At 44.5% G+C, this 16,991-nt stretch overlaps 1 protein-coding gene across 1 annotated transcript in view; it reads left to right on the top strand.

The window, feature by feature from the left end:
* Positions 1–13,742, top strand: part of zgc:172271 (uncharacterized protein LOC100000381 homolog) — a 205,809-nt gene extending 192,067 nt beyond the window's left edge. Inside the window, exons 14-17 of the mRNA XM_041202044.1 lie at positions 1,818–1,900; positions 6,078–6,262; positions 12,172–12,358; positions 12,453–13,742. Of these exons, the coding sequence (XP_041057978.1) occupies positions 1,818–1,900; positions 6,078–6,262; positions 12,172–12,358; positions 12,453–12,496 (499 nt within the window). The 3' untranslated portion in view covers positions 12,497–13,742. The remainder of the gene's footprint in view (positions 1–1,817; positions 1,901–6,077; positions 6,263–12,171; positions 12,359–12,452) is intronic.
* The last annotated feature ends 3,249 nt before the right edge of the window (positions 13,743–16,991 follow it).

Genomic DNA, 16,991 nt, shown 5'->3' with positions numbered 1-16,991 from the left:
TCCTGCTATTTCTACTCTGACTAGCACGTGGCACTGGTAGTAATCCTGAGATCACTACCTTTAAGGTCCTACTTTTCAACTTACTTCCTACCTCCCTATATTCTTCTTTTAGAACCTCATCCCTTTTTTTACCTATGTCGTTTGTACCAATGTGTACCACGACCACGGGCTGTTCACCCTCCCCCTTCAGAATGTCCTGTAACCGCTCTGAGAGATCCTTGACCCTAGTACCAGGGAAGCAACATACCATCCTGGAGTCTCATTTGCGGCCACAGAAACGGCCATCTATTCCCCTTACAATTAAATCCTCTACAACTATTGCATTCCCACACTTTTTACTCCTCCCCTGTGCAGCAGAGCCAACCGTGGTGCAAAGAATTTGGCTATTGCTGCTTTTCCCTGACAGGCCATTCCCCTCAACAGTATCCAAAGCGGTATATCTGTTTTGCAGGGGAATAGCCACAGGAGATTCCTGCACTGTGTGCCTAGTCCTCTTGCTCTGCCTGGTGGTCACCCATTCCCTTCTTGCCTGTGGACTCAGCCTGCGGTGTGACCACCTCTCTATACGTGCTATCCAATTATGCAATCTGCCCTCATAATTTAATATCCTTTCATCCAAGATATTATTGAGGTGAAGCTGCACTGAACTTATCCCTCCAATATCAACAAATCCTTCCTTAGGATCAATGCCCAAGACTGAATACAATAGTCCATATGGGTTTTGTGCAAGGCCCTATACAACTGAAACATCACTTTCTCATTTTTGTACTTCAACCTCTAAGAGCATAAAACAAAATAGGAAAAATTGAACGTAAATTAATCTATTTTAAGACTTGATAAAAAGAATCAGATTTGGTTGAAAAAACTTTGTTTAATTCGAAGGTTAAACAAGGTAGTTAGAAGGACCATCACAAAAACAATCAGGAGGAATACTTTAGAATTAGGGGTGCAAACTACCACTGATATGTTATTCACACATCTTGGAAACATATCCCACAAATCACAAGCATCTCAACCCTAATTGTGTTTATTTCATTCCCAGCTACTGACTCTATTCCTCTCCCTAGCAACAGTCTAAGCCAGTCTTTTCGCAACCTGGGTGTGAAAGAGAGAATGTGCAAGATTACAGGGATAAGGCAGAGGAGTGGGACTGGTAGAATGCTCTTTCAGGGTGCCAGTACAGACTTGATGGGCCGAATGGCCTCCTTCTGCACTGTAAACGTTCTCTGATTCTGTGAGGTTCTTGGTCATCTGACCTAATGTCTCCTTATGTGGCTCAGTATCATATTTTGTTTTATGCTTCTATGAAGCACCTTGGGATGTTTCATTATGTTAAAGGCTGTATATAGACATATGTTGTTGTTGTTTTGTCTATTCAAATATCCACAGGCCCGTTGCCTCACAGGTGGAGAAATTCTAAACTGGAACACCAAGATCTGGTAGTAATTTCCACCAGGCATCGGACCTTGAAGATGGGGGTTAAGTTGGCCTGGAACAAAGTTGGTGCTTTCCACCTCCTCTAGTCACCCCACACCCATCACCGCCACCCCCCCAGCCCCTTACTGCACCTCTGGCCTTTATTGCGGCATTAATTCCAGATTCGCCAGTGCACCAGGAGTGAGACACCTAGCATCGACGCTGGTGACATTACAAACTCCTAGTGCTATGCGCTGGGAGTAACAATGTGGGTGTGAGCAATCACATGGAACATTTTAACATTGGGCAAAGAAAGTGGGAGTTAAAAATGTATTTGCATTGCCAAAATTCTGAAGGAAAACGATTGCTGTTGCTCGATGACTGTTGTGCTTCTTTTTCAGGTGTTTAGTTGGGAATCGCAGTGGGAAAAGCTTTGGAGATGTTGCCTTCCTCGAGCATCACAACTTAATGGAAAACATAGAGAGTAAGTTTGCAATATTCTGATATCAAATGGTTCAAGAATGTGTCCACTGTGAAATGATTGGAAGTAAGTTAAGATTTGTGGTACTGTAATTATGGTGTGGATGGATTTGGTGTGAGCAACAGAGGCCAAATTAACAATATTGAGGTCTAAGAGTAAGGAGTTTAATTCTCTCTTTCTGTAACCAGAGGAGAGATAAGGAATTTTTTCTTTACACAGATGATTGCAGTGTGCACTGCCTGAATGGTACAATAGTAACTTCCAAAAGAGAATTGGGTGTATACTTGGAAAGCAACATTTGCAAGGCGGGACTTTACACCAGTGGGATTTTACAGTTCCACTGAAGTCAATGGACTTTTGAATGGCTCAGAGGCATTTTATGTCCTTGCCCCCGCCATGATCGGGCCATAAAATTCCAGCCCAAGATTATGGGGAAAGGCAGGGGAATGGGACTAAATGCATAGCTCTTTCAAAGAACATTTTTTATTCATTCATGGGGTGTGAGTGTTGCTGGTGAAGTCAGCATTTATTGGACATTCCTAATTCCCCTTGAGAAGGTGGCAGTGAGCTGTATAAGATACCAGTTTGGCCTTAACTGGAGTATTGTGTCCAGTTCTGCGTGCCGCACTTTAGAAAGGATGTGAATACATTGGAGCAAGTGCAGAAGAGATTCATGGGAATAGTTCCAGGATGAGGAACTTCAGTTATGAAGATAGATTGGAGAGGTTAGGACTGTTTACCTTGGAGAAAAGAAGGCTGAGAGGAGATTTGAGAGAGGTATTCAAAATCATGACGGGTCTGGACAGAGTAGATAGGGAGAAAGTGTTCCCACTCATGAAAGGATTGTGAACAAGCGGGCACAGAGTTAAAGTAATTGGCAAAAGAAACAAAAGCGATATGAGAAAAATATTTTATCACACAGCGAGTGGTTAAGGTCTGGAATGCACTGCCTAAGAGTGTGGTGAAGGCAGGTTAAATTGATCCATTCAAAAGGGAATTATACCGTTATCTGAAAAGGAAGAATGGGCAGGGTTATAGTAAGAAGATGTGAGAATGACACTAAGGGAACTGTTCATTCTGAGAGCTGGTGCAGATGCAATGGGCTCAATGGCCTCCTTCTGCACTGTGATTTTCTGATTCTTGAACCGCTGCAGTCCATGTGGTGTAGGTACATAGTGGTGTTAGGGAGGGAGTTCCAGGATTTTGACACAGCGGCAGTGAAGGAGCAGCAATGTAGTTCCAAGTCAGGATGGTGTGTGACTTGGAGGGGATCTTGCAGGTGGTGGTGTTCCCAAACATTTGCTGCTGAGATGGTAATGTTCCTGAGTTTGGAAGGTTCTTTTGTGTATCGTGTAGATGTGCAAACTGCTCCTACTATTTGCCAGTGGAAATGAATGTTTAGGGTGGTGGGTGGGGTGGCAGTTAAATGACCAGCATTGTTCTCAATGGTGTCGAGCTTCTTGAGTGTCGTGGGAGCCGCACTCATCCAGGTTAATGGAGAATATTCCATCACACTCCTGACTTATGCCTTATAGATGGTGGACAGGCTTTGGGGATTCAGGAGGTGAGTTACTCTCTGCAGAATTCCCAGCCTCTGACCTACTTTTGTAGCCACAGCATTTATATGGCTGGTCCAGTTCAGTTTCTGGCCAATGGTAACTTCCAGGATGTTGATGGTGGGGGATTCAGCGATAGTAATGCCATTGAATGTCAAGGGGTAAAGGTGAGATTCTCTCTTGTTGAAGATGGTCATTGCCTGACACTTGTGTGGTGCGAATGTTACTTGCCACTTGTCGGCACAAGCCTGGATATTATCCAGGTCTTGCTGCATTTGTACATGGACTGCTTCAGTATCTGAGTGAATGGTGCTGAACATTGTGCAATCATCAGCGAACATTCCCACTTCTGACCTTATGATGGAGAGAAGGTCATTAATAAAGCATCTGAAGATGGTTGGGCCTAGGACACTACCCTGAGGAACACCTGCAGTGATGTCCTGGGATTGAGATGACTGGCCTCCAACAACCACAACCATTTTCCTTTGTGCTCCGTCGGACTTCAACCAGCGGAGAGTTTTCCCCCTGATTCCCATTGACTCCAGTTTTGCTAGGGCTCCTTAATGCCACACTTGGTCAAATGCTGCCTTGATGTCAAAAGCAGAGTTTGATCTCACCACTTTTCTCCATGTTTTTACCAAGCTTGTAATGAGGTCAGGAACTGAGTGACGTTGGTGGAACCCAAACTGAGCATTGGTGAGTTAGGGTGTTGCTGAGCAAGTGTCACTTGATAGCACAGCCGATTACATGATCTTTCACTTTGCTGATGACAGAGAGTAGATTGATTAGGTAATATTTGGTCGAATTGGATTTGTCCTGCTGTTTGTGGACAGGATTCACCGAGGAAACTTTCCACATTTTCAAGCAGATGCCAGTGTTGTAGCTGTTTTGGAACAGCCTGGCTAGGGACATGGCTAGCTCTGGAGCACAAGTCTTCAGTACAGTACTACGGATGGTATGTTGTCAGGTTCCATAGCCTTTGAAGTATCCAGCATTTTCAACCATTTCTTGATTTCACACAATGTGAATCAAATTGGCTGAAGACTGGCATCTGTACTGTTGGGGCCCTCAGCAGGATGCTGATTACAATTGCTTCAGCTTTGTCTTTAGTACTGATGTGCTAGGCTCCCCCGCCACTGAGGATATTTGTGGAGCCTCCACCTCTGGTTAGTTATTTAATTGTCCACCACCATTCATGATCAAGTGTGACGGCACTGAAGAGCTTTGATCTGATTCAGTGGGGTTGTTTAACTCTGTCCATTGCATGCTGTCTCTGCCGTTTGGCATGCATGTAGTCCTGTGTTGTGGCTTCATCAGGTATGCTTGGTGCCACTCCTGGCATGCTCTCCTACACTCCTCATTGAACCAGGGTTGACTTATTGCCTTGATGGTAATGTTAGAGTGGGAGATATGCTGGGCCATGAGGTTACAGATTGTGGTTAAATACAATTCTGCTGCTGCTGATGGTCAGTTTTGAATTGCTAGATCTGTTTTGAATCTAACCCATTTAGCATGGTGGTGGTGTCACACAGCACAATGGTGGGGTGTATCCTCAGTGTGAAGAAAGGACTTCATCTCCACAAGGACTGTGCGTTGGCCACTCCTTTCAATACTATCGTGGATAGATGCACCTGAGATAGGAAGATTGGTGAGGACAAGGTCAAATAGGTTTCTGTCTCATGTTGGTTCTCTCAATACCTGCTCTAGGCCCAGTCAGGAAGATATCTCCTTTAGGACTCAGCCAGCTCGGGCAGTTGTGGTGCTGCTGAGTCACTCTTGGTGATGGCCAGTGAATTTGCCCACCCAGGGTATATTCTGTGCCCCTACTACCCTCAGTGCTTCTTACAAGTGGTATTCAACATGGAGGAGTACTGATTCATCAGCTGAGCCGGCTTGGTGGGGGGTGGGGGGGGCGGAGGGGTGTGCAGTTGGTGGTAATTAGCAGTAGGTTTCCTTGCCCATATTCCATATTTGATCTGATTACCTGAGGACTCATGGAGGTTGGAGTCAATGTTGAGCACCCCCAGGGTCATTCCCTACTGAATCGCCACCTTTGGTAGGTCTGTCCTGCTGATGAGACAAGACATACGCAGGAGTGGTGATGGAGGAATCTGGGATATTGGCTGGAAGGTATGATTTGGTGAGTATGACTATCTCAGGCTGTTGCTTGACTATTCTGTGGGACAGCTCTCCCAATTTTGGCACAGGTCCCCAAGTGATATAAAAAGGACTGAGTGGACAGGGTGTTCCTTTGTCATTTCTGGTGCCTTGGTCGATGCCAGGTTATCTGTCCATTATTTTTAATATTTGACTTTTCTGTAGTGGTTTGATCCAAATGAGTGGATAGGCCATTTTGGAGGGCAGTTAATAGTCAACCATATTGCTGTGGGTCTGGAGTCACATGTAGGCTAGACTGGGTAAGGATGGCAGATTTCCTTCTCTAAAGGACATTAGTGAACTGACACAGGCATGATGGGCCAAATGGCCTTCTACTGTGCCATAAGGTTCTATTCCAAGTGGATTGGTTAATGCACACAGATTTAGAATAATGTTTTCTCAGATTTCTAAAGGAAACCATGTATATTGAAAGTGCTCATGAATTCCATTGACTGTCCCCTGTGCAGGTCTGGGCAAAAATGAATGGGCTGATGGTTGGAGTCCTGATGACTTTGAGTTGCTCTGTCCAGATGGAGAACGTGCCCCAGTCACAGAGTGGGAGAAATGCAACCTGGGCTCCATCCCTCCAAATATCGTGATGACCAGGTCTGTCATCACCACCAAAATCTATGACTTCCTGATGAAATCCCAGGTCTGTGTGTTTTTGGTGGTTTATATTTCTCTCTCAGAGCCTACAGCGTCACTGCTGGGAAGGAAGGGAATAAGCTAGTGTGAGGTGTTGCTTAAAAGTTTCAAAACTAATAGCCAAAGATGTCAAAGCGGCAGCACTGAGAGACAACACTTGTGCAAAGGAGTCATGTTGCCCAACGGCAGTGTAGGAGTAACAACACACATCACTCTCATGCAGTAAGGTGTAACTTCATTCCTTGATTTCCTTGTGCTGATGGGGGAGATGCTGAGCTGAAATACAGCACTTGCCTTCTTTGCCCCTACCTTAGCTGCATTTACATTGTTTGTTAAGCCAGCTACCAAAGGGGTATCTTAAATAAGGTTGCTTGAACACCATCCTGGATTGGAAGCTGCTGCAGACAGCATGTGGGACAGAGTGAGAGCAAGAATTCTTTTTGGAGTGAAGTCAAATTCTGATTGCTAGCTCATCCCCAGTCACAATGCTGCCCCCGGTGGGTACAAGGCAGTAGGTGGTACAAGTGTCATCCAAGGATGGTGAGACACTTTCAAAGGCAAAATTAAGTGGCAGCCCCAGCAACACTGAACAACACTAGCCTCCATTTTCTTTGTTGAAGCTGAGCTGATCTCTTCACTTGCTCAGAGCAGCTGAAGAACCGGTTTGCAATACAGAGGAGATGCTGCATTATCAAAGTCTCAATAAGCATTGTTAAACTGAGGGCGAATATTCAATAATGTTAAAGCTGTGATAGGCAGATGGCAGACTTGAAGGATGAGAACAGATTTGCATGAACAATATTCCAAAAGCAAAAATACTAGCAGATGCTGGAAACCTGAAATAAAAGCAAAAAATGCTGGAAACACTGCCAGACCTGAGCTGTTGAGTATTTACAGCATTTTCTGTTTGTATTGCATGAACAATATTTTCATTTCTATTCACAAGGCTCCTGTGGAGCAGTGTAGCACAACCTGATCATTCAGTATACCTTTGTAAGCAAGGTAAGTGGATGTATCTGTGGACAATTTAACGTCATGGCAGATTTTATATTCTAATACCTCATCCAGGTAGGTCAATAGCCCTTGAAAGCAATGTTGATGACTTACCCGGTACCCTGGCTCATTAATGGTTCCTGGACAGTTTCTCAGGGTAGTGTCGTAGGCCCAACCATCTTCAGCTGCTTCACCAATGACCTTCCTTCCATCATAAGGTCAGAAGTGGGGATGTTGTCTGATGATTGCACAATGTTCAGCACCATTCGCGACTCCTCAGATACTGAAGTAGTCCATGTCCAAATGCAGCAAGACCTGGACAATATCCAGGCTTGGGCTTACAACTGGCAAGTAACATCTCCAACAAGAGAGAATCTAACCATTAAACCTTGACGTTCAATGGCATTACCATCACTGAATCCCCCACCATCAACATCCTGGTGTTACCATTGACCAGAAACTGAACTGGACTAGCCATATAAATACTCTGGCTACAAGAGCAGGTCAGAGGCTAGGAATCCTGCGGCGAGTAACTCACCTCCTGAATCCCCATTGCCTGCCCACCATCTACAAGGCACAAGTCAGGAGTGTGATGGAATACCCTCCACTTGCCTGGATGAATGCAGCTCCAAAAACACTAAAGAAGCTTGACACCATCCAAGACAAAGCAGCCCACTTGATTGGCACCACATCCACAAACATACACTCCCTCCACTACCAAGGCACAGTGGCAGCAGTGTGTACCATCTACAAGATGCACTGCAGGAACTCACCAAGGCTCCTTCGACAGCACCTTCCAAACCCACGGCCGCTACCGTCTAGAAGGACAAGGGCAGCAGATGCATGGAAACACCACCACCTGGAAGTTCCCCTCCAAGTCACTCATCATCCCAACTTGGAAATATATTGCCATTCCTTCACTGTCGCTGCGTCAAAATCCTGGAATTCCCTCCATAACAGCACTGTGGATGTATCTACTTCACATGGACTGCAGCTGTTCAAGAAGGCAGCTCACCGCCACCTTCTCAAGGGTAATTAAGGATGGGCAATAAATGCTGGCCAGGGCAGCGACGCCCACATCCAATGGACAAATGAAAAAACAGATAGGCAATTCTGACTGTGATCCTTCTCATTTAGCTCCAGATTTTGCTATAATTAATACCATAAAGGCCTGGCAACAACCAGCTCACCAATACTCCATGCATGGTCCTACCTGATAAAACTCTAGCTGCAATCCTTAATACCCTTGTGGCAACAGGCACTGAAGCCCTCTGAGTCCTGTGAGGCAGGAATGTGCACTACATATCAGGCAAACAGAAACTCTTCCCAGAGATAAAAACAAAAAACTGGATGCTGGAAATCCAAAACAAAAACAGAATTACCTGGAAAAGCTCAGCAGGTCTGTCAGCATCGGCGGAGAAGAAAATAGTTGACGTTTCGAGTCCTCATGACCCTTCAACAGAACTGAGTGAATATTAGAAGAGGGTGAAATATAAGCTGGTTTAAGGTGGGGCGGGGATGCGGGGAGAGAAATGGGGGGTGCGGTGGTGTGGTTGTAGGGACAAGCAAGCAGTGATAGGAGCAGATAATCAAAAGATGTCACAGACAAAGGAACAAAGAAGTGTTGAAGGTGGTGATATTATCTAAACAAATGTGCTAATTAAGAATGGATGGCAGGGCACTCAAGGTACAGCTCTAGTGGAGGTGGGGTGGAAAGACTAGCAGGGCATACAAGATTTAAAAATAATGGAAATAGGTGGGAAAAGAAAAATCTATATAAATTATTGGAAAAAACAAAAGAAATGGGGAAGAAACGGAAAGGGGGTGGGGATGGAGGAGGGAGTTCAAGATCTAAAGTTGTTGCATTCAATATTCAGTCCAGAAGGCTGTAAAGTGCCTAGTCGGAAGATGAGGTGCTGTTCCTCCAGTTTGTGTTGGGCTTCACTGGAACAATGCAGCAAGCCAAGGACAGATATGTGGGCAAGAGAGCAGGGTGGAGTGTTAAAATGGCAAGCGACAGGGAGGTTTGGGTCTTTCTTGCGGACAGACCGCAGGTGTTCTCCAAAGCGGTCGCCCAGTTTACGTTTGGTCTCTCCAATGTAGAGGAGACTGCATTGGGAGCAAGAAATGCAGTAGACTAAGTTGGGGGAAATGCAAGTGAAATGCTGCTTCACTTGAAAGGAGTGTTTGGGCCCTTGGACAGTGAGGAGAGAGGAAGTGAAGGGGCAGGTGTTGCATCTTTTGTGTGGACATGGGGAGGTGTCATAGGTGTCCGGCCCATCTCCCGCGCATCCACCCTCGCGCCTTCTCCTCCCTCCCAGAAACATGATAGGGACCCCCTTGTCCTCACTTATCACCCCACCAGCCTCCGCATTCAAAGGATCATCCTCCACCATTTCTGCCAACTCCAGCATGATGCCACCACCAAACACATCTTCCCCTCACCCCCCGGCAGCATTCCGTAGGGATCGTTCCCTCCAGGACACCCTGGTCCACTCCTCCATCATCCCCTATTCCTCAACCCCCACCTATGGCACCTCCCCATGCCCATGCAAAAGATGCAACACCTGCCCCTTCACTTCCTCTCTCCTCACCGTCCAAGGGCCCAAACACTCCTTTCAAGAGAAGCAGCATTTCACTTGCATTTCCCCCAACTTAGTCTACTGCATTTGTTGCTCCCAAGGCGGTCTCCTCTACATTGGAGAGACCAAATATAAACTGGGCGACCGCTTTGCAGAACACCTGCGGTCTGTCTGCAAGAAAGACCCAAACCTCCCTGTTGCTTGCCATTTTAACACTCCACCCTGCTCTCTTGCCCACATGTCTGTCCTTGGCTTGCTGCATTGTTCCAGTGAAGCCCAATGCAAACTGGAGGAACAGCACCTCATCTTCCGACTAGGCACTTTACAGCCTTCTGGACTGAATATTGAATGCAACAACTTTAGATCTTGAACTCCCTCCTCCATCCCCACCCTCTTTCCATTTCTTCCCCCTTCCTTTTGTTTTTTCCAATAATTTATATAGATTTTTCTTTTCCCACCTATTTCCATTATTTTTAAATCTTGTATGCCCTGCTAGTCTTTCCACCCCACCTCCACTAGAGCTGTACCTTGAGTGCCCTGCCATCCATTCTTAATTACAATATTCGTTTAGACAATATCACCACCTTCAACACTTCTTTGTTTCTTTGTCTGTGACATCTTTTGATTATCTGCTCCTATCACTGCTTGCTTGTCCCTACAACCACATCACCACCCCCCCACTTCTCTCCCCACACCCCCCCCTCCCCCCTACCTTAAACCAGCTTATATTTCACCCCTCTTCTAATATTCACTCAGTTCTGTTGAAGGGTCATGAGGACTCGAAACGTCATCTCTTTTCTTCTCCGCCGATGCTGCCAGACCTGCTGAGTTTTTCCAGGTAATTCTGTTTTTGTTTTAGAAACTCTTCCCAGGTGGATTTCTCAGTAACTTGGTTTAGAGGATGGGTTCACATGAGCACATCCAATTGACCAAAATCTCTATTCTTTGGTAAAGAAGGGAACTGACGAACAGGAGTGAGGTTAACACCAGTAAACATGTTTATTAGTGCTGGTGCATTTAGGCTCTTTGGACATCACCATCACCTCTGGGGTGGTAAATTAGCAAATTATCTGTCTGTTGAAGGACCCTCCTGATTACATTTCCATCAGATGATCCATTCTGTCCTCTTACCTCCACTTTCAGGTAAAGTTCACGTTTTATAAAATTATACTTTATTCCTGTTTCTGGCATATCTGAAAAACTTTTATCCTTTTGGTTTCTTAAAATTTCAGTGAATTTCCTGTGGAGATATAGTGAGTCAGGGAACATGACCGAGATAGAAAGTGATGCAATGAAAGGCAATTCACAATGTACAACACTCCATTGCCAGCCTAGATTAGTCTGGAAATGGGGCTTAAACTCATGGGGCAGAATTTTCTGGTTGGTATGCAGGGGAGGGCCCGACACGCCGACGTGTAAAATGATGCGTGATGGTGTCGGGCGTGTGTCCCAATGTCATTGTGCGGCATCACAACATTCCATTCGGTGGGCGCACGCTGGAGCCGGCTGCGCTCCTGCCAAAATGTAAACAGCCTATTAAGGCCATTAAGAAATTAATTGAGCCACTTGTGAACATTGCCTGTCCAACCTCAAAGTTGGTAGGCAGGCGAAAAGCCCAGGCAGCCTAAGCATTTTTTAGGAAACTTCATCCGCGAGTGGGATGAGGTTTCCTGAGCTGTTATTAAATAAATTTTCATCAATATAAAAACATGTCCCCACTCATGTGACATAGTCACATGAGTGGACATGTTTAAATAAATTTTCAAATCAATTCTTTAATTATTTTAATATCCATTCAATCTCCCTGAGGCAGCTCCATGCCACAGGGAGATTGTTGCGCTCTTTCGCGCGCATGCATGAAAGAGCGCTGGCCCCGACTCTCCCCCCTCCCCCGCCCGCACGTAGTGCTGAGCGCTACCGGCCGCGTATTATGCTGGGCGGGCCTTAATTGGCCTGCCCGTGTAAAATGGTGGCGCGGAGCTGATCGCAGGTGGTATTGGCTCCGCCCGCTCCTGCCAGCCATAGGAAAATTCCTGGCCATGACTTTTTGATTCCGAGAGCCTAGAGAAACTAACAATTAATAGCTATCCACGTTTTCAACTTACTGGCATTCTTGAGTCATGAGGCATCATTAGGAAATCAGGGTCCAGATATTTCAATAGACAGGCACTGAAGGGAATGATAGGCTTGAGACAAGTGATGGGAAGCCAGGAGCTTTGACTGAGTAACTCTACTGCAATGTATGGAAACCATAGACACCATGCTGGCCCTAGCATATTATTACCATCTTAGTGCTTTCCTTTTTAAAACACAGCTTAATGGTCTTGTTCTCAATTACCAGGAACATTTTGGGGTTAGCTCCGACTCTGAATTTCAGCTTTTCCAATCCCACAAATATGGGGAAAGGGATCTGCTTTTCAAAGACTCCACAAAGTGTTTGACTCATGCAACTCACCTCAACTACATGAACATCCTGGGTGATGAATTCTTTGATCTAGCAGAATCCGTTTTCGGTTGCACAGATTCAGGTAATGCGCTTCATTTAACAATTATTAAGAAGTTCATCAAACAGACCACCACCGACACGATCTTACTGAGATTTTTGTACTTCTTGTTCAACAGAAATTCTCGAGTTTTGCACTCAGGATGTTTGCAGCACCTTGTGAGTGGGACACTTCAACCGACTCTCAGACTCTGGTGACATGGAGCGACCCTGAGCTGAGTGTAATTTTGGTCTTCATTGGGATTAGGTTACTTCATACACTACCTTTAAGGCACTGGGCAAAGTGCTTGGTCAAATTCTTCAGTGTTATTTTAATGCCGTTGGTAATTGTTTAAAATGCATGAGTTAAACTTGTGCAGTGATTTTGACATTGGCAACTAATGTAACAAGGATGATACAGATTCAGCAGCTTTATAGACCTCTCAGTTTTAATTTTCATTGAGTTTGACGGCTCAATTAACATAACTTGCTTGATACCATTGCCCATCAAACTCACTCACATTGTGACAAAATAGCATGTAAAAATCCACGTGGATTCACTGAGGAAATTAAAGTCACGCATTAGAATGGGTTCCATGAAACACTGAACAAAATCTTGTCTACATGAAAAGGCTAATTCACTGATCCCGCAGTCCTGGCCTGCAGGTGTTGTTGTTACAGTTCACTCCAACCTGTGTTCCCCTTGGCTACATCCTGCCACAGGGACTTTGGGCTTGACAGATTTCCCCAGCAGGCTATAGGGCTGCCAAATGTGATTAAATGTTTTCCTGGAGGTTTCATCACATGATTTGCCCCCCAGGCTCAAGCCATTAGTTGGTCAACTCATCCATCCTTGTGTCATACTACCTTTCTACGCCAAGCGACAAGCAAAAAGACTCATTACCCAATTGGATGATGTTTGACCATCAGCCAAGCAGCCTTTTTCCCCTCCATTTTCAATATTTGTATACCTGGTAAAGAGAAATGTACAAAGAAAATGACCAAAGAACCCAGTCTTTTTTAATATCATGATTTTTCTTCAGGGTTGCACAGAACAGTGTCCTGGAGATCATTCTTCAATTCCTGGAGACCCCAGGCCAGTTCTGGAGAGTTAGCAACTCTAGCAGGCTGTTGGATCCATCAGGGCAATGATAGGAGTCGCACTCACACAACCCACTTATCATTTTGTTCTTTTCCATTTTGAATGTTACTGAGCTTCAGTCTTATGAGGACCCAGGGAGACATGATGAAAAAGACTGCTGGTTGCATTATTGGGGTGAATTGAACCCTAGAATGCTGTTAACTCAATGGAGTTGGTTTTGACTGTGTGTGGTAGTGTAAAACTGTTGACAATGGATTGGAAGCATGTTCTACATCTCTCCCTACAATAACTTCAACAGAAATAAAAATCAGGGAATTTGCTGACTCTATCACAGGCTTTAATTAGACGATCACACAAAGATGTACATCAGTACGTGCTCTCACATTGTTGCCTTGGTGAGTTCCTGCAGTGCATCTTGTAGTTGGTACATACTGCTGCTACTGTGTGTCGGTGGTGGAGGGAGTGAATGTTTGTGGATGGGGTGCCAGTCAAGCAGGCAATCCTCCTGCACTGCAGATACAATTCAAGATATTTTCTTTGCTGTTCCAACCTGAAGGCAGTGACTCATGGAGTGGTTCAACACTCTCTCGTACCTCACCAATGAAGCCATTCTTCATAATTGATGCTGAGCATCAGGAAGGTACTCACCTTCCAGATGAAATGTTAAACTGGGACCTGCGTGCTAACCATCCTATTTGAAGAATGGAGAAGTCCTCCCCCATATCTTGGTCAAAATTCATTCTTCAACTGACATCAAGAACAGATCATCTTGTTACTATCACGTGGCTGTTTGTGGGGCCTTGCAGCATTCCCTGCATCATAGGGGCCTTGCAGCATTCCCTGCATCATAACAGTCACTACACCGCAAAAGAACGTCATTGGCTATGATAGTGCTTTGGTTTGTCCTGAAGTCATGAAAGACGCAATATAAATGTGAGTTCATATTCAATCATTGTGTCTATCCTGTCCCCTCCCAAATCCGTGTGTGCACCTTTTCAGCGAGGGTGAGCAGCAGTCATTAGGAATTTCCCCATTCCCCCCTGCTCCCGCCAACAGCCTGCTGTTACAAGTGAAGTGAATCACCTCCACCAGCACCCCTCCTTAAACTCAGTCAACTGAGCACAGAGCAGGGATCGGGCTTGGGAACTTCCTGGTCTGTACTGTTCATTAGCAATCCCACACAGCACCAGAGTTACAAACTCTCCTGGATTGTCTTTCGAATCTCTTGAAATTAAGGATTAATCTCCAGGATACTGCTGTAACAAACTCAGCAGAAAGATCATTGGGCATTAAATTAAAAAAAAAACTCTGAACATTTTTGTTAGTTTCACAAATATCAGACATGGAGGGAGTGGAAATTGGTTTGAAGTCAAGAACCATCTAATTGAGTAATGAAGGGTATATTTGCTTTCCAGTTGGCCATTGCTTAGAAAATGGACCAATGGTGAGAGAGAGAGTGTGTATGTGTGTGTGGTTGCCGTGGGCATGGGGGTGGTGGTTGAAGGCGGAGTTGTTATGTAACAAAACCTCCAGGATTATGACCAACCAGAGTTGCCAACCCTACATGGTGCATGAGCCACGTAGATACCCCTTTCCAGTCCCAAACAATGATTTTGGATCTTGGCCGTTCCCCCAGAGGTTTTTTGATCGCTCTATGAAGCTTCAGTGTGAGACCAGTAAAATTCCTGCAAAATTTCAGTCACCAAAATATTTAGGCAAAATATTAAAATTATCAGTCAAGTGACATTAAATGGAAGAATTTAATCTTTCCTATAATTTGTCAAATGACAATATTTAATATTGGATATTGAGGAGTGAAATATTTAGCCCTGTCAACCGTATTTAGTCAGTAGTGCTCTCACTCTTTTTGCCATCTCAGGTGGCGCATGGCACTATTTCGTAGAGCAGGGCACTTCTCCCCAGTGGCCTGGCCAATGTTTATCCCTCAACTTTACTAAAATGGACTGTCTGGACGTTATTGCACTGCTGTGTGCACATTGGCTACTGTGTTTCCTTTATTTCAATATTGACCATCCTTCATAGAATTATAAAGAATATACAGCACAGAAACAGATCTTGGGCTCACCGGGTCTGTGCCAATGTTTATGTTCTTCACAAGCCTTCTCCCGCTTATCTTCATTTAACCTTTTCTTCTAATTTCATATATATATGGCCCCTTTGTGATTCATTGGCTATTAAGTTTTTTGAGGGCCCCTGAAGACATGAAAGGCTCAATATAAATGAAAGTTTTTTAAAAACTCTAGTTATGCCTTTTTAAAAAAAAAAATCAGGTAGACAGAAGTCTCTGAGCATCAGAATTCACTTGGTCGAATATTTTGAGCTCAGGTTAAAAAAGTTTAATTTATTCCATTCAGAAGCAAAGGGAAAACTGTAGATTGATTATTTTCAGAGGTGGAGTTCAAAGGTATCCCATCACAATGTTTAGCCAGGGATGGAAATGGGGTACAAGGAGGTTAAAGTCTTGCGTCCATCTTTTTGATCTAGATGAGTAATGAAAAAGCAGTTGAGAAGCCAGTAAGTACCACAATCAGCGACTGGGCTAGAGGGCACACAAAGCACTCGCTGAGCAAGTTCCCAAACCTTCCCAGCTGCAATGTGTGCCTAATTTCAACACCAGAGGCGTTTGAAGTGACCCTTTAAATTATAACATTTTGCATGTTTTCCGTGCCTTCAAGATTCACTTTGACCGCTTTTTAAGTGGCAGGAAAACACTCATAAGAACGTGAAGGGAGTGTATACGTATCATTTTGTATTATTACATGGGTCAGAGGGATAATTGCAATTGTTGTGAAATATAGCAGTTTAATTCGAGAAAGATGTGGCTAGAAAGGAGGGAGTCCTGGGGTCAGAGAGGTGATGACTTAGTAGCTAAGGTGCAGGTTGGAAGCAACAGAGGCAGATCAATGGATGTTAATTTTTGTGACAAAGAAACCTATGGGTTTCTCACACTCGCTACCATTGAAGGTGAAAGGAGCAGGGGAGAGGGGTTGAAGAGATGTTTGGTAATATTGGCAGTACCACCCTTAAATATCAAATGCTCAGCTTGCTTACGTGAGTAACTATCACTATTCCACAAGAATATCAGTCAAGTCCTTAATTTGTAACAGTTGTGATTCAGAGCAGATTATAGATGATCTGTGCAAGGAATGGGTTCCATCAGCCCTATCCTCATTCCATGTTTTTTGTATGTTCGTTCTTCGGGTTTTCTCTTGTCCCATTTATACACAGTGAAAAGGTGTTGGCAAGAAAAAACTGTTCATTTGTAAAATATTGCTGCCACCATGCATTGAAAGGTTTAGAATTTGAACTCTTGTACAAGCTTTAAACTGTAGCACGTCGGAGACAAAGTGATAAATTGTCAATAATAACAATGTGCTGGGAAAACTCAGGAGGTCTGGCAGCATCTGTGGACAGAGAAAGTGTAACGTTTCGAGTTGAATATGATTCCTCTTCTCCTGTCCTACAACCCTCCAAGAACTCTTCAACTCAAGCCTTTTGTTCATCCCTCATGTATTTGTTTCAGCATTGTTGCCTATGCCTGTAATAAATATGTCCC

Source organism: Carcharodon carcharias, chromosome 13 (assembly GCF_017639515.1).
Source record: "Carcharodon carcharias isolate sCarCar2 chromosome 13, sCarCar2.pri, whole genome shotgun sequence".
NCBI lineage: Eukaryota > Metazoa > Chordata > Chondrichthyes > Lamniformes > Lamnidae > Carcharodon > Carcharodon carcharias.
This window is presented reverse-complemented; position numbering and strand designations above follow the sequence as displayed.